We start from the raw sequence: 25991 nt of genomic DNA on the forward strand, positions 1-25991 counted from the left end.
GAAATGTTAGTTTGAGGTTATACCAACAGCTAGTGTCTTTAAACAGCTTATGGGGACATTAAAAAGAAAAGAAACTAATATTTTTGGACCATTTATTTTGTGTCAGAGCTTGTGCAAGGTGCTCTGCACATCAGTTCATTTAAATAATTTACAACAACCTTGATTTGCATTATCACTATTTTGCAGAAAGGAACATGAAGCTTATAGTGATTAAGAAATTCGCCCAAGGTTACATAGCTAGCAAACCTGAAACGTTTAAATCCAGATTTTTCTAACATTTGAATTATAACATACCATATTGCCTTTGTATTTAAAATTTGTGTCACATTATGTGTATTTTATTTTTTAAATTTTATTTTTATTTATTTTGAGAGAGAGAAAGTGTGCGCACAAGCAGGAGAAGGCAGAGAGGGGGACAGAGAATACCAAGCAGGCTCCATGTTGTCAGTGCAGAGCTGACATGGGGCTTGATCTCACGAACCATGAGATCATGTCCTAAAAGCAGAAATCAAGAGTCGGACACTTAACCCATGGAGCCACCCAGGCGCTCCCAAATTGTATATATTTTAGAACTTAAAATTCCAACAATTCACCTAAAATATCAAATTAGACTGATGATGCATTCAACCTTCCAAACTAGGTGGAAAACAACTTCATGAACAGAAGTAGTGGTTTCTGATGAATAATGTGTTTGTAAGGGTGTTCTAAAGTTTTTTCTTTCTATCTAAAGTTATTTATCTATCCTCAAGCGTTTGAGGAAAAATGGGCTGATTATCTAGATCAACTAGCTATCTCACTGTATCTCCTCCCTGGCAGTCTGAATAATTTCTCACTTTGACAATACTTGTGAGATATGTACCTAACTTTGATGCCTAACCTACAAATAGAGTTATTCTGGAAGCTGCTCTTTCAAAAGCTGAGTTATTTTTATCCCTGAAAATTCACAGAATTAAAGAATAAGAATGGCTCATAAAAGTTCAACTTTCACCTTGGGAAGAATGTCTCTGATCAAAGAGTTGGAACACAACCTGTGAAAAAATTGTCTTTATAATAAGAGGCACACCAGTCCATGATTTAGATGGCTATCGTCAGAAATTCTCATGGATAGAGAAACATTATTAATAATCACCTATATTGTAATTAATTACAAGTTAATTCTTTAATATGGAATATAATATTCTCTTCCAATAACTTTGGTAATTCAAATGATCACACTTTAAGTACTTTCAAAAGGCCTGAACTTGGGACTTAAATTCACAATTTTATGAATCTAGTGTATGCAAAGGTCCACACAAGGTTCTTTGGGAATTTGAAGAGAAAATAAAATTCATGTCCGTAAGATACTACAGGATAAGTTATTAGAAAAAATATAAACTAATGAATGGCTTGAGATGGTTAAAAGAAAAGAGTCCACGTAAGGTGACCCATTTAACTTAGAACTTAAATAGACAGGATTTTAATAAGCAGAAATGAAAGTATGTGTAAGAGATTTAGAGAGAGAATATACAATAGGCCAGATTTTGATAAGTGACTACACAAGAGGTAAGAGACATCTTTATGATGATTCAGGACTAGGATGGCATTAAAAGGAAATAAAATGGCAGAAAACAGTGAAAATAACTTTGAAAATGAATTTGAAATACCAGCTAGAAATGAGGAAATTTTGTCTGGAAACAAAAGATTACAACTTAGAACACAGGACTGGAGCCAAAGACATTGACTTGGCAATCCTATTCACAAAAGTAATTAATGCTGTTACCAAAACTGAATGAAATAACCAAGGGAAAAAGTACAATGGGAGATTAAAAAGTCTAATGATAGAAATCTTGAGGAGTAAGAGAGCAGACAGAAGAGCTAATGAAGAAAAAAAAAATCAATGAAAGAAACATGAAGAAAACAGGTGGACTTGATATGAAGTAAGTTTTTTGGGGGGGGGTGGAGATGAGGGAAAGCTGGTAAATGCTGTGGTCTGAAAAGATTATTGGATTTATCAGTGAGAACAATACTGTATATATTTGAAAACATTACCAATAGTTTACAGGGATGAGTACAGGTTTGTTTCTTTCCTACAATAAGTGAAAAACAATAAAGTGTAGCTTTTGGTATCTGCACTAAGAAGTTTGAGCTCTTCACTCAACTGCTGAAGGAAATTTTAGTTACAACAATACCTTTAGGAGTCCCATCACTTCCAGCAGGGGAGCATACTGGCTGTGGAGACCTCAAGGGAAAAGAGGCAGCAGCATTCCTCAGTGTTGAAGAATCTCCATCCTGAAAAGAATATAAAATGTCTATCTTAAATGATTGGAGAGGCTTTAGAGAAATCTTAAACAGATCAATAAAAGATAGAAACTACTGACAGGTAAAGTGTTGGTATTCAAAAGCATAATTCTTCTGTATGTTCCTGTTCTGCTCATGGTAAATCTTAGAAGAATTGAAACTGTATCCAAAAGAATCAACAGCCTATGCATGGCAATGAATAAGAAAACTGGTATTACTACTAGGCTCCATTTTTGTTTACTATTTTCTACAAGAGGAGCTATGAAGGCCATACGAGGCTGTAAATGTCTTGAGGGCAGAGTTCACAGTCATCTCTGTTATCCTTATATACACGTAACTCATTGCCAAACCAATTAACATATAACTTATCTGATAATACCACAAAACCAGTTCCAGTATGTGGAATATTTTAAAACATCAAAGCAATGCTAAATTTCAGGGAATAAAGACTTGTACAAGTCTTACAGGGAAAAAGAGCTTGATACTAATAAATAAAGGTTCATTATTTTAAAAACATTTTTGTGTGAACAAGTATTTAAAAATGAAACTAGATTTCATTAAGAACCAAAACTTTTAGGCCAAGGGTTGGCAAACTTTTCTTGTAAAGGGACAGATAAAAATTTTAGGGTTGTGGGCCACATACAGTTTCTGTCACATGCTTTGTTGTTGTTGTTTTTTAAAAATGTAAAAGCCATTCTTAGTTTGTAGGTCAAACTAATGGCCAGTTTATCAACCTTGCTCTAGACCAAGCTCTGTAGGTATAGGAATCACGTTGTTTATAGCAAGATTCTCAGACCTAGTATAACCTTTGATACACAGTAGATATCAATTAAACTGTGGGATCAAAATACTAGGTTACGAAACAAGTATTAGAACTATATTATTACCTTAATGATAACTAATATATAACATACGTCACTACTTAGCCTGTGCACCATGTGTAGGTAGTCGTCACTTGAGCCATGTCTAGGATTATCAGCATGATGATTAGCTGAATTGCCAGACAACGGACCAGAAACTTTATTATCATGTATATTTCTCAAACCACCTGCAACAATGGGACTTGATACTGATGCTGAAATTAACAAGAATAAAAACAAAAAGCTTTATAAAAATAAAATTCTTAGAGAAAAATAATTGTTCACAAAATATTTTAAACACACAGAAATTATAGAAAATATAATAAGCACTTGTGTACGACTATCAGAGCTTGATCAAATCTTAGCACTGTGTCACATATCATTCAGATCTATTTTTGAAAAGAAATAAACCATTAGATAAGGCTGAAACTCTCCATGTATCTGCATATTCCTCTCCTCTGTTCCCTCCCCCTTACTCTATAAAAGTAACCACCACACTGAATTCAAACTTTGCTCTACCTATGAATATTTTATACCTTTCCTATAAATGAATATAGTCCTAAATAATACATACCATTGTTTCACATGTAACTTTATATAAAATGGTATACTATATGTATATATCCTTCTATACCTTGCTTTCTATTTCAATGTTATGTTGAAATGTATCCATTTTTATACATGTAGTATTAAATTCACTTATTTTAAATAAATATATTCTGCTGCATAATGTATACAGCTTTCCATTCTTAAGTCCAAATGTTTAGATGGCTTCAGTATTTTTGCTGTCATAAACAATGCATATTCTTGTACATGTATACATGTACATATATATATATTTGTATATAATGTATATTCTTGCCTTTTTTACAAATGTGTCTAGAAGTGAAATTGCTGGATATGTTCACTTTTTAAAACTTACTGAATATTAACAAATAGTTTTCCAGATTACTTATGTCCATTTGTACTCCACTGGTAGTGTATGAGAGTTGCTACTACTAATCTATATTCTTGTCAACAATGTTTGTCAGCCTGAGATGGGAAGCTCTTTGTCAATTTAATATTTGTATTTTCTTTATTAATAGTGAAACCAAGTATCTTTTTATGCGTACTAGCCATTCGGATTCCCTCCTTAACACAAAATCATGAAGACAGTCTTCTGCATCTTGTTTTAAAATTCCACAGTTTTGTTTTTTTCACGCTTAGGTCTTTAATGCATCTTTACGTGTAGCTGAGACAGGAATCCAATTTTACCTTTATCCACATGGATGACTAATTGTCTCAACACAATTTATTAAAGAAACCAGTGTTTCCCAATTAAGATATAATACCATATGTATCAAGTTTTCATTTGTTCCTGGGTATGTTCCTAGGCTCTTTATCAAATTCCATTTCCCCATGTTCTACTCCTCCACGGACCAATAATATACAATAAATATACAATAATATACAATAAGTCTTGGTAACTGCCAGACTGAGCTTCTACATCTCATTCCATTTCAAATTATGTTGCTATTCTTGGCCTTTTATTCTTCCATATGAATTTTTAGAAGAAGTTTAAGTTGCACAAAATCCTGCTTTAGATTTTTATTGGTATTGTATTGAGTTTACAGATTTGGGAAAATTTCAATCTTTACCCTACTGAGTCTTTCCATCCATGAAGATGGCATAACTTCATATTCTTAGGTTTTCTTTTAGCTCTTTCAAAAGTTTTATAATTTTCTTCACAAAGGTCTTATACGTTGTTAAATTCATTCTTAGATATCTTATGCTTTTTCCTTTAAGTGGTTGATAATATTAAAGAAAGATTATACTTATAATTGCTTATTTTAGGTGTATAAAAATGCAATTAAATTTTATTATAATGATCTTGTATCTAGTAACTGTGGAATATTTTTTAAGTTCTATTATCTTATCTGCAGCTTCTCTTAGATTTTCTATGAAGACAATCACTTGAAAACTAACACTTTCATTTCTTCCTTACCAATAATTAGACATATAACTATACATACAAAATATATACATATATATATGCATATATTCGCTTATCTTCCTGTATTAAAACACCCACTACCACACTAAGTAAAAGGGATGATCATAGGCACTCATGTCCTATTCCTGACTTCAAGGAGAATGTTTCTCATTTTTCACCCCTAGGTGGAAAGATCAGGATAAGGTTGTACCAGTCTATTCCTATTCAGTGAAAAGCTTTTAAATCATGAACAAAAGCTAAAAATTTTTAATGTTCTTTAGGTACCTATTATGAGGCACACAGCATCCCCAACCTCTTAAATTTGTGTTAACTGTCTAATAATTATCCATGTATTCCCGATAATATATCCAATTTTATCATACAGGCTACCAACACTGCTTATTTGGTTTGGTAATATTTATTTAGAAATTTTAGGTGATAATTGGTCTATAATTTTCCTTTTTCACAGTTTCTTCACTACACCTGATTCTGGTATCCAGATTATCTAACTCTATAGAATGAAGTAGGAGAGTGTTGACATTTTTCTTCTGTCTGGAATGTTTGAAGATTAGAATACCTCCTTTGAATGCTTGGTAGAACTTGTAGATAAAACTGTCTGATGTTTTATCCCCTCTGCTTCTCTTCAGGGAGAGAGAATTTGAACTACTAAAGGATGTATGTGCATTTAAAATTATGATAGATATTGTCAAAATGTTCTCTAAAAAGATTGTACCAATTTATATCCCAATGAAGAATGTAGGAAGTTCAAATTTCCCGGCACATTTGTTGATACTAGGTATAACTAAAAAATGTTTACTAATCTGGTTAATTGATTCATATCTCTTTAATGTCAGCCAGGTTGACCATACTTTAATATAGGCATTAAATCTTTCTGGTGTCCAATTTGTTTTCTTTTTCAGTATGTCTGTTTCTTCTTAATTCTATTTTTGTCTTCTTCGTATCAATCTGTATAAAATCTGGTATATTAAAACTTAATACTTTGTGTTCGTAATAAATTTTGAAAATATAATTTCCCCATATTTACTTGTCCTTATTTATATTCAAATATTTATATTAAAATTATAATACAAAATATATACTATACAAAATATTAATCTGTTTCTTCATTTCTGTCCTTAATTTTTTAAGAAGTGAATTACTAATTCACTGTCCTTAATTTTTTTAGAATGAATAATTATATTTGGTGTTTATATAAATATCTTTCCTAGCAACTGTATTTAATGGCAAAGAATTATTCCTGTTGATGAAGGGGTTCATTGTGCTCATCCTTCAGCTTCTCTGTATGGCTAAAATTTTTATAACATAAGGTTGAAAAAAAATGTTTCAAATGTTACCTTCCACATATTCTAAATTCCCGTATATATTTGCCTAATTTCTGGATTCTGTGTTGTCCCATCTACCTATCCGTTTGTTTCTTACCACTCTACATGTTCTAATTAACCTTAATATCTAGGTGGGGCTAATCCTGGAGTAACATTTCTAGTTGCTCAAATATCTGAGAATTTCTAAGAAATGACTCATTACCGAATAGGAAGATGCCCAAATCATATTTCTCTTTTGATTTTGTGATTTCAACTTTTCTTCTGAAAAAGCTGGATTTATCTTGTTTAAAAAACAACAGTAAACAGAGTAAAAATTTACATTCTTTCCTACACATACAAATGTGTATATGGATATTTCCATAAGAAACCAATGCATCCTTTTAACATTACCCTTTCATTAGTTAAAATGTTCTTCATATCTTTGTGTGCCAGAGTATACTAATATTTTACAATTATCAAGAACCTATATAATACATACATACTTATATTCAGCACTCACACTAAAGTCTGTAATTTTGGAGTTGTCTATTCCAAATGTGTGATCCACCTCCTGGTTTTCCCTTGAATTAGTGTATGAAATAATCTCAACCTAGTATTTCATTATCTAGCTTTGAGAAATCAGAAGTTGGTGGTTTTGATTGATGACTACATTAACAGTTTGTAAGTTGAAAAGTTTATAAAAGACATTTGATTCCATGTATGATAGAAAAGAAGAATACACACAGGAACTAATAATTGACTGCAAATGTTAAAAATTTGCTGTTATTTATAGGGGACAAAACCAGGTATTTGTTAACAGTCTCTTCTACACTTTTTATAATTTCTCAAAAAAAGTATAAATTTATACTATTAATAAAAAACTATTTAGAAGCCAGGACATACATCCCAAGGCAATATAACCTTACAAAGACATTATCAGCTAATTTCAACTGAGAACTAGTAACATAATCCCAGAACTTTCTCTACCAGCACTGTATTTACTTTATAGTAAAATTTTCACACTATACATACTTCACCAATTAAAACAAAATTCTCTTTGGCTTAGTGCTATGTAAGAACACGGCCCAATTAAAAAAAAAAATTCCTAATTTCATAACTAGATACACTCAGTTGTATAATAATCTAATCCAAAGAGTCATGTGACAGGGATCCATTTATCTCCCAAATGATGAATTTCAGGGTCCTGTTTTAGTTTGTATTTCAAAAACTATAAAAAGAAAAAATTAATTTGCTTAAATTACAGGTATTCCCTGTAGATAAATAACCAACTTTCTTACCTTGCTGCATCTGTGGATGTGTTGTATAACTTGAAGGATGGGAATATGGCATGTATCCTGCAGGGCTTTGTGGGGCATATGGACTAGGCACTGGGCTATTTTGTTGTGGCATAAATCTGTTCCCAGAGCTTGTCTGTGGTGGCACAAACCGGCTGAAACCCAAAATCCAAACAAACAATATCAGGAAATGAAATAAATATGCTATTCCTTAAAATTTCATGGTCATAAAATTCTCACAACTCTGATTTGTATAAAACAATACCTATGCAAACAGAAAATTTTGAAAAGTAGATAATATAAAAATTATCCCCAATTGATAATCTAACAGTTAAACTAAACAGGTAATTAATTTATTTCACTTGCATAAAAGTATCCCTCTATTTAAGATAAAGTCATGCTCCCTAAATTCTACTCTACAAATTTTCTTATCTCAAGCACATTTTGTTTGTTTATTTATTTATTTATTTATTTATTTATTTATGAGAGAGAGAGAGAGAGAGAGAGAGAGAGAGAGAGAGAGAGAGAGAGAACATGAGCAAGGGAGAGGGGCAGAGTGATAGAATCTTAAGCAGGTTCCACCCTCAGCACCGAGCCCAATGCAGATCCACTACCCGAGGATCATGACCTGGGCTGAAATCAAGATCAGATGCTTAACTAAGGCACCCAGGTGCCTCTCAAACACATTATTTTAACACGTTCTTTTGTCTGTATGAAATTAAATTACCAAGATGGTAGCTACTTCAATTAGTATATTAGAGCATTTCTGCATATAACATTTTAAGACAAATGTCTGTGTGAGTTACTATTTAAGGCTAAGCATTTCAACTTTTTAACTACATATAATTCACCTTTACCTAACTGTATGTATACAGCATAAATTCACAAGCATGCTCATCACAGAAAATAGTACTTAATAAAATGATGCATATATTACCTGGAGGGGCTATGTGAGATAGTGGTTTGTTGATAATTGGAAGATGCAGGACTACTGTGCATGGAATTCTGAGAAAGTTTATACTGAGGCATCATCATTCCTACACAACACATAAGAATGGAAAATGTGTTTTTTCTTTTAATGGTAAAGTATCTTTAAATGATTTAAAGCAATTGCTCTATCACAAACATTCAAAAGTTCTTTCTGTTCTTTCCTTTTTTTGACTCACAGGTTCATTTTGAAGAGCAAAACACAGAAACTAAATTTCAAGCACAACCAATTTTACTAAAACATCCTTTTACCATATAACTAATGCAAGACCAGAGATAGAGATTTTTTTTTTTTTAATTCTACTTGCTTACTTAATGTCCTATCATTTAGCCTTAAAATTGAAAGAACCTTTAGAAGTCACCTTTTCTAACCCCTGACCAAATACTACACAATTACTTCTACAATAGGTCCTTTGGTGGTTTTTCCATTATATGGGACATACTTTATTACATACATCCCCCAGTCTTCAGGAGCTTCATTTCATTCTATTTGTTTCACTGAGATTCAGACCTCAGTTTTAAAAAGTACTACTTTATTGAGGGGCCCAAAGTTTGAGTTGCTGCCATTTCCATCAGAATGTTTTGATGCAAAACAGAACGCTCCTATTCTTTCTTCTCCGATAATTCTTTGCCACAGTAAGGATTAAATGAATATTTGACTAAAGAATGAAAATGTGAGGAGGACAGCTTTCAGATTCTCATATTTCTTTTCAAGCTAGACATTGTTCCTTCAATTATTACACAAGGGGCATTTTTTTTTACATAGGAGATGCAAAAAAATCCAGTTATTTAGGCATTGTAAAATCAAAGATAAAAATCTATGATTACACCTGAACTTTCTTATGATATGTATAGCCAATCTTTTTGGAAGCTTTACACATCATATCACATTCCCAAATTCCAGTTCCTGCTATTGATATGAAAAGTTCCTTTTACCAGAAACATTCAAACAGAAGCTACATGTTCATTTGCCTGGAATACTTCAGAAGGGATTCTAGCTCTAGGACAGTAGTTGAATAAAATGAGGGCTCAAAATCGCCTGGAAAACTACCACTAATAGTGTGTTTTCTTTTATATATAGTCTAAGTTAACTTCTGAGCTTTCTCTTCCAACTCAAATTCAGTAGTAAGTCATATGTTCCATAGCTTAATAATTTAAGTACTATAATTACTGTTGATGATTTTTTTTTTTTGAGCAGAAGAGCAATCCTCTATGAGATGATAGTTAAAAAATGTTTCCCCTGAATTAACAGGCTGGAACAAGCTGGGATTACTAGTTTGAAAGCAATGGTTTTATTAAAAAAGAAGAAAAAAAAAAAAGGAGGGGGGGGGGCAAATAAAATTCCTAATAGTCCTTCCTGATTATCTCAAAGCTCCAAACAACTATGAATAAAGTGATTTGCATATTATTAAATTTTCTCCATATGTGTGACTCACATTTACATTTAGAAATCAAGAATCACTTTTCTAAATTATAAAGCCAAATATCACCAGGGAAACGCTTAGAAAAAAAAATCACAACACACAATGTGTCAATTCACTTTTTAATGCTAGTTTGTTTTCACAAAGTATGATATGGAGAAATTAACGTTTTGGGCTAAAATATAAGTGTATGTAGTATAAAATACAAAATGTGTGATTTAAACGTGAATACTCTAAAAAGTTTATTAGAGTAATTTACTACCCAAATTAAATATTTAAAAATATGTTACAAAATGTAGTATAAATAGCTTTGGAAGACTTCCTTTACTCAATTTTATATCCACTCACATTATCTTATACTTAATGCTCCTTTCCTGTAAGTTTTTCTTCTAATCAATGATCTCTCCATATTTTCTTTCATTCAACATTCTTCCAGAGCATTTGTAATTCTAGATTTACTTTCACCATTCCTATCTGTCTCCTCCTACTGCAATCTAGCTTCTTGGTTCTAGTGAAGATACAGTGTCGCCCTGCAGACTTGCCTTCAATTTGCTGAAGGGGAGTTTGGACAGAGGCATCTCCATGGGCTCACTTTGGGGAATGGATAGTAACTATGCAATTGCTTAAAAACACAATTCACACACAAATACATAAAATTAACAAATACTATTTAAAAAACAAGACAAAACTAGGAAAGGGAATGGAGGGCTTCATGGAGGTACTGTCAATAAATCTGCCAATATTCTTGAATACAATTCATCAGTTAATTAAGTTGGACCTTCCTGAGCTGTCTAAACTATTCCTTTCTAACTATTTTAATCTTGAGAGCCAAATAAATACTTGGGCTTGCCAGATTCAGTACAATGCTCCTGGGTACACCTTGATTACATAAAAATTGTATCTATATTGAATATCATATCTTTATGCTTTTTATAATATTTATTATAAATTTTTCCTTAATAATAATACTTATAAACCTACTTTTCTGTTGCTAAGGCAGCAAAAGAGTGAAACCAATTGCTACAGAACTATGAATATAATCACTATCAGTACTAACACTAAAACCTGTTATAATTATTTATGTAAGTACTGCATGTTGAAAAGCTCTGCAAGTATTTTTATTATTTGATTAATGAAAAGACTCCTTTTATATCAATTCCATGATTTTCTGATATAAGAAAAGACTTTTAAAGCTCTCTGAGTAAATGAATGCATTCTGAAATATATAACAAAATACACTTCAGCTTTGTCTAATTTCCAAGGAATTTAGTTACATATTAAACTTCAAGAATATTAACATTCATTTGGTCTCCTTCTTATTCTTGGCTTGATTCAAAGTATCAACATAGCATTCATAGATGATAGACTACCTTATTAAAGGAGACACTTGAATTTACAAATGAAACAATCTCTGATAGAAGACCCACAAAAAAATATAATATGAAATTCAATTAAAAACCTTACCACTCTGTACATATCTGTTCTGCATACTTTTCTCCCTGAAAACATTAGGACTCCTTGCCAGGACAGCCTGCAACAAGACTGGTATGTCGCCTTCTGGATCATCACTGCCAAGGTTATCTTTCAACTCTCTGGGATTAAAAAAACAAATATCAAAAATGAAAATAGTGATTAAGAATTCCCTATTCTACATTAGTTAGATAGCAATTTACTAGTGAAATTCATAAAGGACTGAGGTAGAAAATCAAGAACTTATGGCATATAAAAAAAATTCACAAAAAATGTTCAACAATTTCATGGATTTTTGAAGACACTATTCCTGGAAGAAACAGAATTATCAAAAATGACAGGGAGAAGTTCTTCTAAAGACAACTTTTTTTCCCATTTTAAACAGGAAAAAAAAAAAAGGCCAAAACATTTTATGGAACTATTAGTTTACTTAAGAATGTTCACATAAGGGGCGCCTGGGTGGCTCAGTCAGTTGAGCATCTGACTTTGGCTCAGGTCATGATCTCCCGGTTCTTGATTTCAAGCCCCGCGTCGGGCTCTGTGCTGAAAGTTTGGACCATGGGGCCTGTTTCAGATTCTACATCTCCCTCTTTCTCTGGCCACCTCCTCATTTGTGCTCTCTCTCTCCCTCAAAAATAAATAAACGTTATGGGAATGCAAGCTGGTGCGGCCACTCTGGAAAAGAGTATGGAGGTTCTTCAAAAAACTAAAAATAGAACTACCCTATGACCCAGCAATTGCACTACTAGGCATTTATCCACAGGATAGAGGTGTGCTGTTTCGAAGGGACACATGCACCCCCATGTTTATAGCAGCACTATCGACAATAGCCAAAGTATGGAAAGAGCCCAAATGTCCCTCAATGGATGAATGGATAAAGAAGATGTGGGGTGTGTGTGTGTGTGTGTGTGTGTGTGTGTGTGTGTGTTTGCAATCAAAAAGAATGAAATCTGCCATTTGCAACTACATGGATGGAACTGGAGGGTATTATGCTAAGTGAAATTAGTCAGAGAAAGACAAAAATTATATGACTTCACTCATATGAGGACTTTAAGAGACAAAACAGATGAACATAAGGAAGGGAAACAAAATAATATAAAAACAGGGATGGGGACAAAACAGAAGAGACTCATAAACATGGAGAACAAACTGAGGGTTATGGGAGGGATTGTGGGAGGGGGATGGGCTAAATGGGTAAGGAGCACTAAGGAATCTACTCCTGAAATCACTGTTGCACTATATGCCAACTAATTTGGATGTAAATTTAAAAAAATAAAAAATAAAACAAGTTAAAAAAAATAAAATAAATAAACGTTAAAAAAAACTTAAAAAAAAAAAAAAGAATGTTCACATTAGTGAACTCCTGAGTGGCTCAGTCGGTTAAGCATTTTGTTCTTGGTTTCAGCTCCAATGACTTGGAATGCTCTTCTCTCTCTGCCCTTAATCTGCACACATGTTCTGGCTCTAGCTCTCTCTCTTAAAATAAATAAGGAAACTGAAAAAAAATGTTCACATTAGTTTCAAAGTAGAAAACAGAGACTACTCTATTCAAAATAATGGAAGGTTACAGAGATGATAATTATGCACAGAAGTTGGTAGTTGGGCTTGGAATATATTTTCTCTCTTACATTTGAATATGAGTGAGTCTGCCTTTTTGAGAATGTCCTCTGAATGAAATACTGTTGCCACATTGGTTAAGACAAGACCCAGAGATTATGTAATTTTTCCATCTAATATTCTTTTCTCAAAGTCATCAGTGAGCAAAAAAACACCAAGCAAGTGGTTATGGATAGTTGCAATTTTCAATAAACATGTAAGTAAGTATCAAATTAAATTTACAACTATGGAACAGAAATAATAAATATAGGCAGTGTTTTTAATTTTATATTCTACATGTCTCTGTTCTGCTCATCATTAAATCTAGTAAGAAAGATTTATAAACATGGTGTCCAATGATAAATTTCAATGAATTTCTGGAGGTAATCTTAAGGCAGCTCTCCATAAAATAAATCATAACTGTATATGTGCTATTTACCTTATCTTTTTAAATATTTGGTGATAACTGTTGATTAAATATGTATAGATATAACAAGTGACAAAATATTTAGTCACTGTTGAATTTCTGTAGTGACAAAATATTAGTATTAGACTTCCTTCTGATTTTACCAACTATTTCTCAGTTTCCCCATCAGAAAATTCACATGTATATTACCTTAACATTCATCAGCTTTAAAAATGGCTTCAAAGTATGTACTGTATCTAATGACAGAGACCACTCCATTGTATAGTGCTTTATCCTCATTCCTATAAATAATGAATCTTTAAATTAAAAAGCAAAACTTAAAGATGGAAAGGATACATGAATACTGCTGTACAGTGAGATGTGAAGGAATAAGAGAAATGTAACTTTTTTTTTAAATTTTTTTTTTTAACGTTTTTATTTTTGAGACAGAGAGAGACAGAGCATGAATGGGGGAGGGGCAGAGAGAGAGGGAGACACAGAATCGGAAACAGGCTCCAGGCTCTGAGCCATCAGCCCAGAGCCCGACGCGGGGCTCGAACTCACAGACTGTGAGATCGTGACCTGAGCTGAAGTCGGCCGCTTAACCGACTGAGCCACCCAGGCGCCCCGAGAAATGTAACTTTTTAAAAAAGATTTTATTTAAAAAAAAATATTTGTTTCTGAGAGAGAAAGCAGGGGAGGGGCAGAAAGCGGGGGGAAAGAGGATCTGAAGCGGGGTCTGTGCTGACAGCAGAGAGCCCCAGGCAGGGCTCAAACTTACAAACCACGAGATTAGGACCTGAACTGAACCACCCAGGTGCCCTTTACAGATTTTATTTAAGTAATTTCCATACCCAATGTGGGGCTCAAATTTATAATCCCAAGATCAAGAGTCACATGCTCTACAGACTCAGCCAGGCTGATGCCCCAAGAGATTTAACTTTTTATAAATTTTTGTATTAAGATGTTATAATTATAAGTATGTACAAGTTTTATAGTAAAAAATTTTAAAGTATACTCATATGCAAAGATTTTATAAACAAGCTATATAATTTAAGTTTATATTATTTAAAAAAGTGTATTGTGTGAAAACATACACTTATGATGGTATGATGAATTCTGGGAAAAATTACTCTCAGTTTTGTAGTAGCTATGCATGGAGTCAGTCCATGAGTTTTAGTTAACTTCCCAGGGAAAGCATGTGAGCCTATTCCAAATAAAGCTACCAGTATAGTCCCTAGTGCTTGGGAATTCTAACCACTTTAGCAATATTAAGGGGGAGATAGCTTCTTGAGCAACTTTAGACCTCCCGGCAGAGACCCATCTTGATGAGCCAAGATTATTCCAAAAGAGTTGAAAAGACCTTCACAGAACTACAGGGTCTATTTAAATCTTATCATAAGGCTCCCCTGGATATTCATGTATTTTAAAATTAAACTATGTATATAAATTTTCTGAAATAAAGAGTAAAACCAGGAATACTGACTCTCTTAGTAAGACCAAAACTTTTCACTTTTAAATTATACTTACATGTGATCTGTTGATACCTGGTTGAGGCTATGGACAAGCTGTGAAACCAAATTATCATCCCTACAGGCCAAAAGGCAGTTCACCTCTTCTGCTATTCGTGCATTAAAGAGAAGGCTCTTTGTAGTTGTAGCAGGTAAGGGGGATGGAAGAGGCAGCTGGTTCAGGACTATTTGGAATAAAATCAGATTATTAGAAACTGAGTGTAAGAAGTCTCTTTACAGTATCTGCTTACAAATATTCTGGGATTAAAAACAAGTTGTAAGTATCAATGTGACAAATTATTAAAAGGCATTCTGCCTCTCCCCCAAAAACCCCAATCAAGTCTACAAAACCCCAAAACATCACTTGGGCAATAACAGATTTTATTACTAAGAATAAAACTCAACTCCTTTATACGCATGATTTTTCAGATCTTAAAATTTTTATTCACTTAATAAATGAATAAAGTAGCCAAAACAAGTAGCGTTAAAAAGTAACTTCTAAGAATTGAGAATACATTAATTAATCGCATTTATTTTTGCTTCTAAGATTTATCAGAATCACTAGTAATCTCACATAAATAAACCAAGTAATAATACCCAACTCTTCAAGTAACAGGTTTTTAAAACGCTTGAGTATATATAAAAAATAAATAGCTCACTTTGGCAAAAGAACATTCATAGAATAAGGATTCTGGAAGAAGCCAAATATCTAAGGAATTATGCTATCAATTATAAATTTCTAAATAAATAGTTCTCTCTTCATTCTAGTGTAACAGCAAAAAATTGATATGTTTTTACAGTAGTTTAAATTCAGTTATTTACAGTTTCTTCACATAATGGAAATTTGTTTATTTGTTTAAAGTAAAAGTTAAGAAAGTTAACTAAAGTATGTTTGTTTTGGGCTTATTTTCTAATCACTTATACAATGTAATTATCAGGCTCACAGCCCCAATGGCTAAAAACAGGTTTTGTTTTTTTTATTAGTAAAATCACAGGAAACAAATTATTACTTAATAAATAGGATTTACTGGGCAAGCTTTTAAAATATAAGGTACATTTGAGAGAATAGGGAGGACAAACAAAAATAAATCCCTGGTGGTATATCTGACTTGGCACTCCTATGTATTATATTGTTTATGTCTTACAACAAAGTGAAAACAAAACCTAAAGAGTTTGACAAGTTTTCTTACCTGAGTTATCCTAACCCCACCAGCTACTTTCTTATCTCAGACTTCATAAACTAGCCATGTTACTTTCCTAACCTCAAAGCTATCAGCCTTTAACTATTTTTCTCCCAATAAAACCAGTGGAAATCAACAACAGAAAAACAGTGTTAAAGGACTGCTGAACACAGATAAAAACGCTTAAGAAACTCTTCAATACAGAGAACAAACTGAGGGTTGGTGAAGGGGAGGTAGGTGGGGGATTGGTTAAATGGGTGATGGGCATTAAGGAGGGCACTTTTCAGGATAAGCACTGGGTGTTGTACATAAGATATGAATCAATGGGTTCTACTCCTGAAGGCAAGACCACACTGTATGTTAACTAACTTTAATTTAAATAAACAAGGACAACACTGACGGGGAAATAAGTGTGGAAACCGTGACAGTTATTAAAACTACCCTTCAACTAGAAATGAGCTGGGGCCAACCACAAAAACCAAACACTTCTTGAAGTTATTTTCTCATAGTTCCTTTATTTTAAAGCCCCAAAGCCTGCATAATGCAACGTCCTCACCTTCTACCCTTCTCTCTCCTACCTCTTTTTCCCTTTATTTATTCAAGTAGGATGACACGTGGACTGACATTGTAGGTAGCTTTTTGCACCATTACCCAGGGACTAAGAATTAGAGTTAGAGCTAGCTACCACAAGAATGAGTCCCTAAAAACTGTGTTACACTAAGTAAATCTCAAAAGAATGATGAAATTCTTTGAACTTAAATGTTCAGAATAAAATGGGCTGCTAATATCTATGACAAACTCCAAAAGATTACTGAAAATGACATCCAAAATGAACATCACTAAGAAATTAGATTAAGTCAGGCTATCAATCTTTCTTCTCTGAAGGGCAGTTTCCATTACCATTTCTAGAAATGCTTTTTTTAAAGTCTATATTTGTTCCTATATGCAAATCAATGCTTCTTCAGTTTTGATTTTTTTTTTAATGCTTTGTCTCATCTTCTTTGGTCCTTACTTTTGTATTGATTCCTTTATCGTGTTAAGACATTTAAATAAAGACCACCATTTCTTAACTGGTCATTAGGATGAAACAGAAATTAAGGTCTTATCTACTAGCTGACCACTCTAATTTTGTTACTTTCACATGCATGCCAATAAACCAAAGGAAATAATGATATTTGTCATTAAAATTTTTAAATCTCAAGTAATTTATTTATGACAACTGCAAATAACTTTTTCTACAGTCTCTTAAAAAATCATTGTTAACACAGAAGAGAACACAGATTAGATAAATTGACCAAACTTACGGTCTGTGAGACTAGCAATCCCCGCGAGAGTAGTGATGGGGACATGGGGCATATCCCCATTCATCCTGAAGTTCTGGAATGGTGTTGCCTATAAAAGTACTTAGTTCAGGTGCCAGCTGTCATTACTTCCCATTTCCCAAACACTGCAACAGAAAACAGACAATTATTTGTAAAAATATGTCAAATATAATACTATTAGGGAAATGCCTATAAAAAATAAGATTTTCTGCTTTCCTTTGTCAACCTATACAACAATAATACCTATCATTCATTTATACTTACCATACATCAGGCACTGCAAAGTGCTTTGCATATATTAACTAAATTTAGTTTTCACAACAACAATGTAAGGTAGGTACTATTATTTTCTATACTTTACTGATGAGGAAATTTATTTACAGGGAGTTTAAAGTAACTTGTGGAGGAAAGATTAGAACCCAAGCAATCTGGCTCAAGAGTCTGTGTAACCAGTAGACTGTATTACTAACCTGGGATACTCAATTTTGACAAGTACTGTAATTCTTTTCTATATCATAAGCACATTAAAATCTAGCTGGTAACTTGCCCTTCTAATTAGGTTTCTCACTACTCTTCTACATAAACCATCCTCTTCAAACAAGCTGATCAGATTATCTTGAATTCACCTTGTGTTTTTGCATTTTTATTTATTTCCTTCTATATCTCTCTACCTAGATAGCCCATCTGTGCTTTAATCCAAATCCTGTAATTCCTCAAGATCTAGGACAAGTTCCCACTACCTCATGAAACCTCAGACAAATTCAGCTAAAAGCTTTACCTTAATCTGACTTTCACTTATAACACTTATAGCCTAACATACTTTTGTAATAATTATACATTCCTTTGTAATATTTTTTGGAAACTTGCCTTGTTTCATCCTTATGGAATTACTTTATGTTAATGTGCTTACCTTGCTTTCCCAATTATCACTACATGCTTCTTAATACCAACCAATCACTAATTAACGCACAACCCATAAAGGACAGAGAAATACGTTAACATTTTAACATTCCTCTACAATGACTTTGTTGACTCAGTTTTTATGATGCAATTCTGTGTCTGTGTGTACAGACATTCTGTTAAATTCCTGACATGTTTTCTAATTCTGTTCAGTGTCCCCCAATTTTTCTCATTTCATCTTGTGGCTCTTGGAATCTTTATCTTTAATAGCGTACTTGTGTAAGAACCTTTTTCTGAAGTACATAATACATTTTAATAATATGCACATTAGTCAAAGATATGTCTTTATTAAATAACTTCATAAACTCTTCAGTAAATAGAAATCTACTCTATATCAACTAAGACACAGTGCTAAAATAGAAACTTGAATTGCAATTTTCACTTTAAATGTTTCTTTTTTTGAAACATTGTATTTGCTTGTCACTGTTAAGAGAACCTCTAAGTTTTTTGAGTTGTAAACTTCAAAACAGTGAAATGATATAACACTAATAACTCCTCTCTCTCTCTCTCTCATGTATCTTAATGTATCTTTCCAAGTGTTTTTTTAAAAGTAGAAGTATACAGGCAGTTAAAATTACAAATTTTCTTTTTCCACAAACGCAATTATAGATATATGTTGACAGAAATTCATAAAACATATAGGTATGGTTTAACAGAGTTATAAAGCAAGCATCCAAAGAACCACCATCTAGAAAATTAGCACCCTAGTTCCTACCACAGGTAACAACTACCTTGTCTTTCGGGTGATTTTGTTCCCCTTTATAAGTAACAACTGTCTTGTCTTTTTGGTAATTATTTTTTCCCCCTTACAGTTATGTCCTTTATATGTACATTCTTTTCTAGTAGCCAGCCAAGGAAAAAACACTTCCCTTTGCTGAATGACTGACATAAAATTTGCTAGTAGAATCCACTGAAAGGATATAGCACAAGAAATAGTATAGGAAAGACTACTGGCTATCTTACATTTGTTCTCTTGCTAAATATGGACTTTACTCTTTGAAGTTATTAATTTGATTCTTTAACAACACTAAAGAAATTTAAGGAAATACTGCAAATTTAGCATCAAGTTACTACGAAGTTGTATCAAGTAGTAAAAAAAGAAAACAAAAATTGAAACCTGACAGAAGTCACCAAAACATGAAACATGACAGATTTTTTTTTTCTAAGTTTGGGCTAATAAAAAAGTTAGTTTATGCTTAATAATTAATGGGAAAAAATAATTGCATGCAAATTATGTATAAAACAGCACAAAAATATCTTGTTATTCTTATACGACTCATCGTTGTAAATGTAAATTGCCATACTCCAACAGATTAAGTAACAAGTGTCCATATTATTTAGTTCAGAGGACAGGAACCAATAAAGAATAAGCTAGAGAGTTATATCGTGGGCTAACCAACTTTATTCTGTTTGCCTAAATCCCATGTAACATGTAAAAGTAGACCCAATTCCAGCTGGAGTTTTTTAGTCTAAAAATGATTTAATTAGTTGTCACATATGAATTAGGAGATTAATAAACCTAACCACAAGATTGTGCTTTTCTTCTTAGTGACATAATAAGGCATGTTAATACTCTGATGTCAACTGAAAACTGGGAGTAAGTGGGGAAAGAAAAGAGAGCAACAATGCTTGTTTGGTTTAAAGTGCTTTAGTGTACAGACTGAGTACGTGACTACTGACAAATATTATTTATACCTCACTGCTGAACTATGCTGGTTTCATTGGAAGCCAAGCTTTTGAAGAACAGCAAAGACTTTGTTAGAAATGGACTTAAATTTTAGCTAAAGTCACAGATGTTGATGAATATGAGTAATTTGCGGAAATAATGCTGCCTGTGCTGGAAAGTGACCAGAGTCCATCAAGAAAGAGCATTCCTAAAATTCTAAAAATCAATATGCAGAACTCTAATTAACATGGCATTTCTGGCTCTGGATTGGGCAATGTTTGGTCTACCTGGCTCTGTGAAAGTATACTATCTTTCAGGAAACTGCTGAAACTGAAGCTGAAAGTCATTATCTCTGGGGAACAATGTGTTTGGAATGAAATGGTAACCAAATGGGAAAGATTATAATGAGTGTTTAAAACTGTCACTGAAGGCAGTACTTTACTCAATTAAAATCTGTGAATGGTGACCAATTAGATTATAAAACAGAATTAGTGGGTTGAGATCAACACTGAGAGGGATGGAAGGAATAGAAACACAAGTTTACATTGCATACTGCTTTGTGACTCCAGGTAAAATGTCTGTGGGTCACTAAAGCAAAGCAGTTTCAAAAGTGCTGACTAAAAGAAATGGAAGAGTGGACAAAGAAGCCCACCTCCTAAGTGGTGATGAGAATGCAAAAAATAATGCAACTTGACGTACTACCCGGCATATAATAAGTGACCCAAAAAGTTAGCAGTGTTAGTGCTAACTGAAAAAAAAAATTTTTGTGGGGAGAACAGAGGAGAAACACAGATGAATTAGGGAAAGGGGGTCTTTTCAATAATATACATAATCTTTACTTCCAAAAGATACATAGTAAGTTATTATTTGAAGTTCCAGTATATATTTCACCATAGTATCACATATATGTTTACTAGTCCTAGGCAGGCCCACCTGTAATTACTTAAATGGTAAGGTAGCCAAAACAAATACTGGCAAAGAAAAGTAGGGGAAAAACTTAACTGTTGTAATACTAAGAACTAAATCACACACACACACACACACACACACACACACACACACACACACACAGAATGCATTTATGGCTTATTTTAGAACGGCCTGGTTTAATTACAATAATTTTTAATTACTGGAAGATACTACAGCAAATTCTCATTTCAATCCATTATAATGAATCTGACGTGAAAATCTTGACAAGATTTTAGTGTATATGCTGCCGAAGCAAGCACTCTTGACAAGATTTAAAACTTTTTTTTTTAATGTTTATTTATTTTTGAGAAAGAGAGAGAGACAGAGCACGAGCAAGGGAGGGACAGGGAGAGGAAGACACAGAATCTGAAGCAGGTTCCAGGCTCTGAGCTGTCAGCACAGAGCCTGACACAGGGCTCGAACCCATGAACCATGAGATCATGACCTAAGCTGAAGTCAGAAGCCACCCAGGCACCGCGACGAGATTTTTAAAAAATGTTTATTTATTTTGAGAGAGTGTAACCTGGAGAGGGACAGAGAAAGACAGGGAGAGGAGAATCTCAAGCAAGCTCCATGCTTATCACAGAGCCGGACACAGGGCTTCATCTCACAACCATGAGATCATGACCTGAGCCAAAATCAAGAGTCAGACACTTAATCAACTGAGCTACCCAGGTGTCCCTTGACAAGATTTTTTAAAGGCTCTGGTTCTTTGTTCACTTAATTTAATTTCACTTTAAAATTTATGGTTTCTTCACACAAACAAAAGAAATGCAAATAAAACATTATTGGTAGAAGTTATAATAACTCAAATTGGGATGTATTTGGAATAAAAGTTCCTCTCATAAACTGATGGTAGATGAATTTCCCTGGGCAGCCAGTGTGTATGCTATAGCCAAGAAATGTGTACAATCTTGTCTCAATAACTTCAATTTTTTAGTAGTAAAAAACTGTTAGAAATGACATTTACTGAGCACCTAGTACCCAATAAAAAATACTTTAAGTGTACTCTTTTTTTTTTTTTTTTTAAGTTTATTTATTTTGAGAGAGAGAGAGAGAGAGGAGGGCCTCACTCCCACCCAGAGCCTGATGCAGGGCTCCATCTCACAAACCACAAGATCATGACCTGAGCTGAAATCAAAAGTGAGACGCGTAACTGACTGTGCCACCCAGGCATCCCTTACAGGTACTCTTATTTAATCCTTATATGACACTGAAGTACTCATATTACAGTTTTATTTAATGAGGAAAGTGATATACACAGAGGATACATAATTTGCCTAAGGTCATACAGGAGAAATCAAACTCAGGCTGTCTGGTACATGGACATTTTACATAACAACTAAAATGTACTAAGATGTAAAATTATTAGTTTAACATGACTGATATACAATTGACATTACATCCACAAAAGATTACAACAATTAAAAATCATGTTGTACAGTCAATACAGATGTGAGGAAAGAAACAGTCACAGTATCTAGCCCAGGAATAAAGAGAACACCTGCCTGGGTCTGAATCCAAGCTCTCCCTACCTTTTGATAGTATTTATTAGTCCTTCATTATGATGCACCCAATAATGTTTATTTTGTTAACACGGTGTCAAACACCATGCTCGGCAAACAAAGTTCAGTGGTTAACAAGATGGAAACAGTCTCTACCCCTCAAAATTTGAGTTTGGCCACAGGCATGCTGTAAAGGGGAAATCATCTAGGGAGAGGACACAGAAAGAATCACTGAATTAAAATCTGAACCAATTTTACTTTGAGTACTCCATATTTTAATCCTTCCACAATCTGCATCAAATTTATTTAAAAACAAAGGCAAAGATTCTTAAAATTCATGAAAAGATATTCAAGATATATTGCTAACTGAAAATAATGCCAATGTGTACGCAGTTCAAGTCTATTTTTATTTAAAACACATTTGTATACAAATGACAGTCTAGGCATGAAAAACATTCTTTAAGAATATATTTTAATTTAAACCATTAACAATGGTTAGGGGGTCGGATGTATGTATTCTGGGATTTGGGGGAATTCCCATTTTTGTAGTATTTATATCTATATTACTTGAGCACTTCTTAAAACTACTAGAACATTACTTTTTGATTTAGAAAAACAATGATATAAACATGTACAAAAATGGAAAATACTGGGGCGCCTGGGTGGCGCAGTCGGTTAAGCGTCCGACTTCAGCCAGGTCACAGTCTCGCGTTCTGTGAGTTCGAGCCCCGCGTCGGGCTCTGGGCTGATGGCTCAGAGCCTGGAGCCTGTTTCCGATTCTGTGTCTCCCTCTCTCTCTGCCCCTCCCCCGTTCATGCTCTGTCTCTCTCTGTCCCAAAAATAAATAAACGTTGAAAAAAAAAATTTTTTTTAAAAATGGAAAATACTAAAATGAATCTTTTAAAAAAATGTTTATTTATTTATTTCAGGAGGGGGACAGAGAGCAGGAGAGAGAATCCTAAGTAGGCTCCGTGTGTTGTCAGCACAGAGACCAGTGTGGGGCTCGAACCCACAAACCATGAGATCATGACCTGAGCCGAAATCAAGAGTTGTACACTTAACCAACTGAGCCACCCAGGTGCCCCAAAATGAATTTTCTAATAGTTGCTGCTATATGTATACATAAATACATATTTAAATAATTTAAATATTTAAATAATTACCTATGAAACCTATGTTATGAATCTATGGTATGAAAGTGCTGTGGTAGGTGCTAAGACTAACAGAATATGCAGGATGCATTCACAGACACTTTCGCCAGAGCACAAGGCTAGAAAGGTGAATTGGACCCTGCAAAGGAGTTTGTATGAAGTGGTCGTGACCTTTTTTATTTTTCATATCCTTGTTGTAAGCGAAAAAGTTTCAGTAAGATTAATGTAAACAATAAGGAAGATGGAGTGGCAGAAAGAGAATGGAGGCAGAAAGTTGTTGAATACTGCAATGACATGTAACATGACATGTTCTGATTTCGAATGTACTCAGAGATTCAAGTGCCAACGTAACATCCAGTTGGAGATAATCTAAAGTTGGAAATTCCAGAACTGACAAAAGCAGTTGGAATTACAGCTATAGATATGAAAATGATCCAGAGGGTTGGTAACAGTTAAATTATAATAATAGGAAATAGGCAAGACAAGGTAACATTGTGGGGGAAGGTTTTTTGTTTTTTGGTTTTTTTTTGCTGTTTGTTTTAACACTTCGTATGTGTGAGACGTTAACATATACCTTTCCTTAACTGTTACCAAAGTCAGAGGGTTGTGAAGATTATTTCACAGTTGCAAAACCGAAGACTCAGAGCCTAAATGCTTTACATAGCACACAGCAAAGCTGGGATTTGAACTCAGATGTTTCTAACCAAATCTTATATTCTCATGTATATCCAAAGGACATAAAACCAGGAAACATCTACATTGTCATGGCAGAAAGGGAAACCAATAAACGGTAAGGAAATTGAAGCTAAATGTGTGTTCAAGGTCTCATAGTTAGTAACTAACCGAATCAAGTCTAGAATACATTGGATTTATAGCTCAGTATTCTTTATACTTATGTTGTCATCTTGCATAATTATAACATTATTTTGAATGAATTAAGATTTCCTACATGTGGAATATTTACCTAATTAATACCGTTCTTCTTTGGTAATAATATATTATTTTTGGGTGGGGAGACAAAGGGGGCTTAAAACTAGTATATTTTTATTATCTCAGTTTATATTACATTTAATAGTATAAGTTGCCTCAAATTCTTTTGGGAAACAAATGGAATAAAAATCCTAAACAAACAGGTAAGGAAGTGAATAAATACACGTACGTTGCACTACTTACTAATTTAAGCAGGTAACAGTGGCCCCCTTAAGAGTGGTGCCCCTCAAAGAAAATCCTTCCACTTTAGTCAAGCTCCCTTCAGATCCCTTCAAACTGCCTAAAATGTATCCAAGAACAAGAGTTTCACATTCTATTTAAGATACTTCCAAAAGATGTTCCTTAAATCCTAGCTCAAAAACAGTTCCCAATCAGCCACACTGTGAAAATTTTCACTTCATTAAAACATTTGTTTTTCTATAGTTCTAAGTTATTTCTATTAAATAACAGAAATGCAAAATAAAAGCAAAAAAAAAAAAAAAAAAAAAGGCAAAGCTCTAATGCTCTCTTTGTACATATGCTTTGCTTCTGGAAGCCTGAGCTCTCTGCAGCCACCATGCTGGAAACCAATAAATGTGTGTTATTCTTGTGTGTGTTCCAATAGTGCAGCCATATCATAATATATATAATATACAATAGAAGAATACAGTTACATTATTGAGTACGATTATAAAGAGAAAGAAGTCACAAATCAGGTTGAAATGTATGGTGTCTCATTTTATTTTATTTTATTTTTTAAAATCTTTTTTTGGGGGGGGTATTTATTTTTGAAGGAGAGAAACAGACAGAGCATGAGTAGGGGAGGAACAGAGAGAGAGAGGGAGACACAGAATCCGAAGCAGGCTCCAGGCTCTGAGCTGTCAGCACAGAGCCCGACGTGGGGCTCGCACTCACAAACTGTGAGATCATGACCTGAGGCAAAGCCGGACACTCAACCGACTGAGCCACCCAGGTGCCCCTGATGTCTCATTTTAAAGAGTATGTATACATTCATTCAGAAGTAAAACGATTAGTAAAACTATATATTTCGATAATCAGTTTTCTTCATTGTTCGTATCAATTTGTTTCACATGCATTTTTATATAAACCAACTTTAACAAAAGCTTGTATTACTTTAAAAGGTCCCAGCT

General features: G+C 33.6%; 1 protein-coding gene across 1 annotated transcript in view; it reads right to left on the minus strand.

Annotated features, from left to right (window-relative positions):
* Positions 1-25991, minus strand: part of NIPBL (NIPBL cohesin loading factor) — a 201482-nt gene that overhangs the window by 96951 nt on the left and 78540 nt on the right. The window contains 7 exon segments of the mRNA XM_043599796.1: positions 2169-2268; positions 3192-3352; positions 7730-7881; positions 8664-8763; positions 11599-11726; positions 15137-15302; positions 17603-17745. Coding sequence (XP_043455731.1) covers positions 2169-2268; positions 3192-3352; positions 7730-7881; positions 8664-8763; positions 11599-11726; positions 15137-15302; positions 17603-17666 — 871 coding nt within the window. The 5' untranslated portion in view covers positions 17667-17745.

This window comes from Prionailurus bengalensis, chromosome A1 (assembly GCF_016509475.1).
Source record: "Prionailurus bengalensis isolate Pbe53 chromosome A1, Fcat_Pben_1.1_paternal_pri, whole genome shotgun sequence".
Lineage (NCBI taxonomy): Eukaryota > Metazoa > Chordata > Mammalia > Carnivora > Felidae > Prionailurus > Prionailurus bengalensis.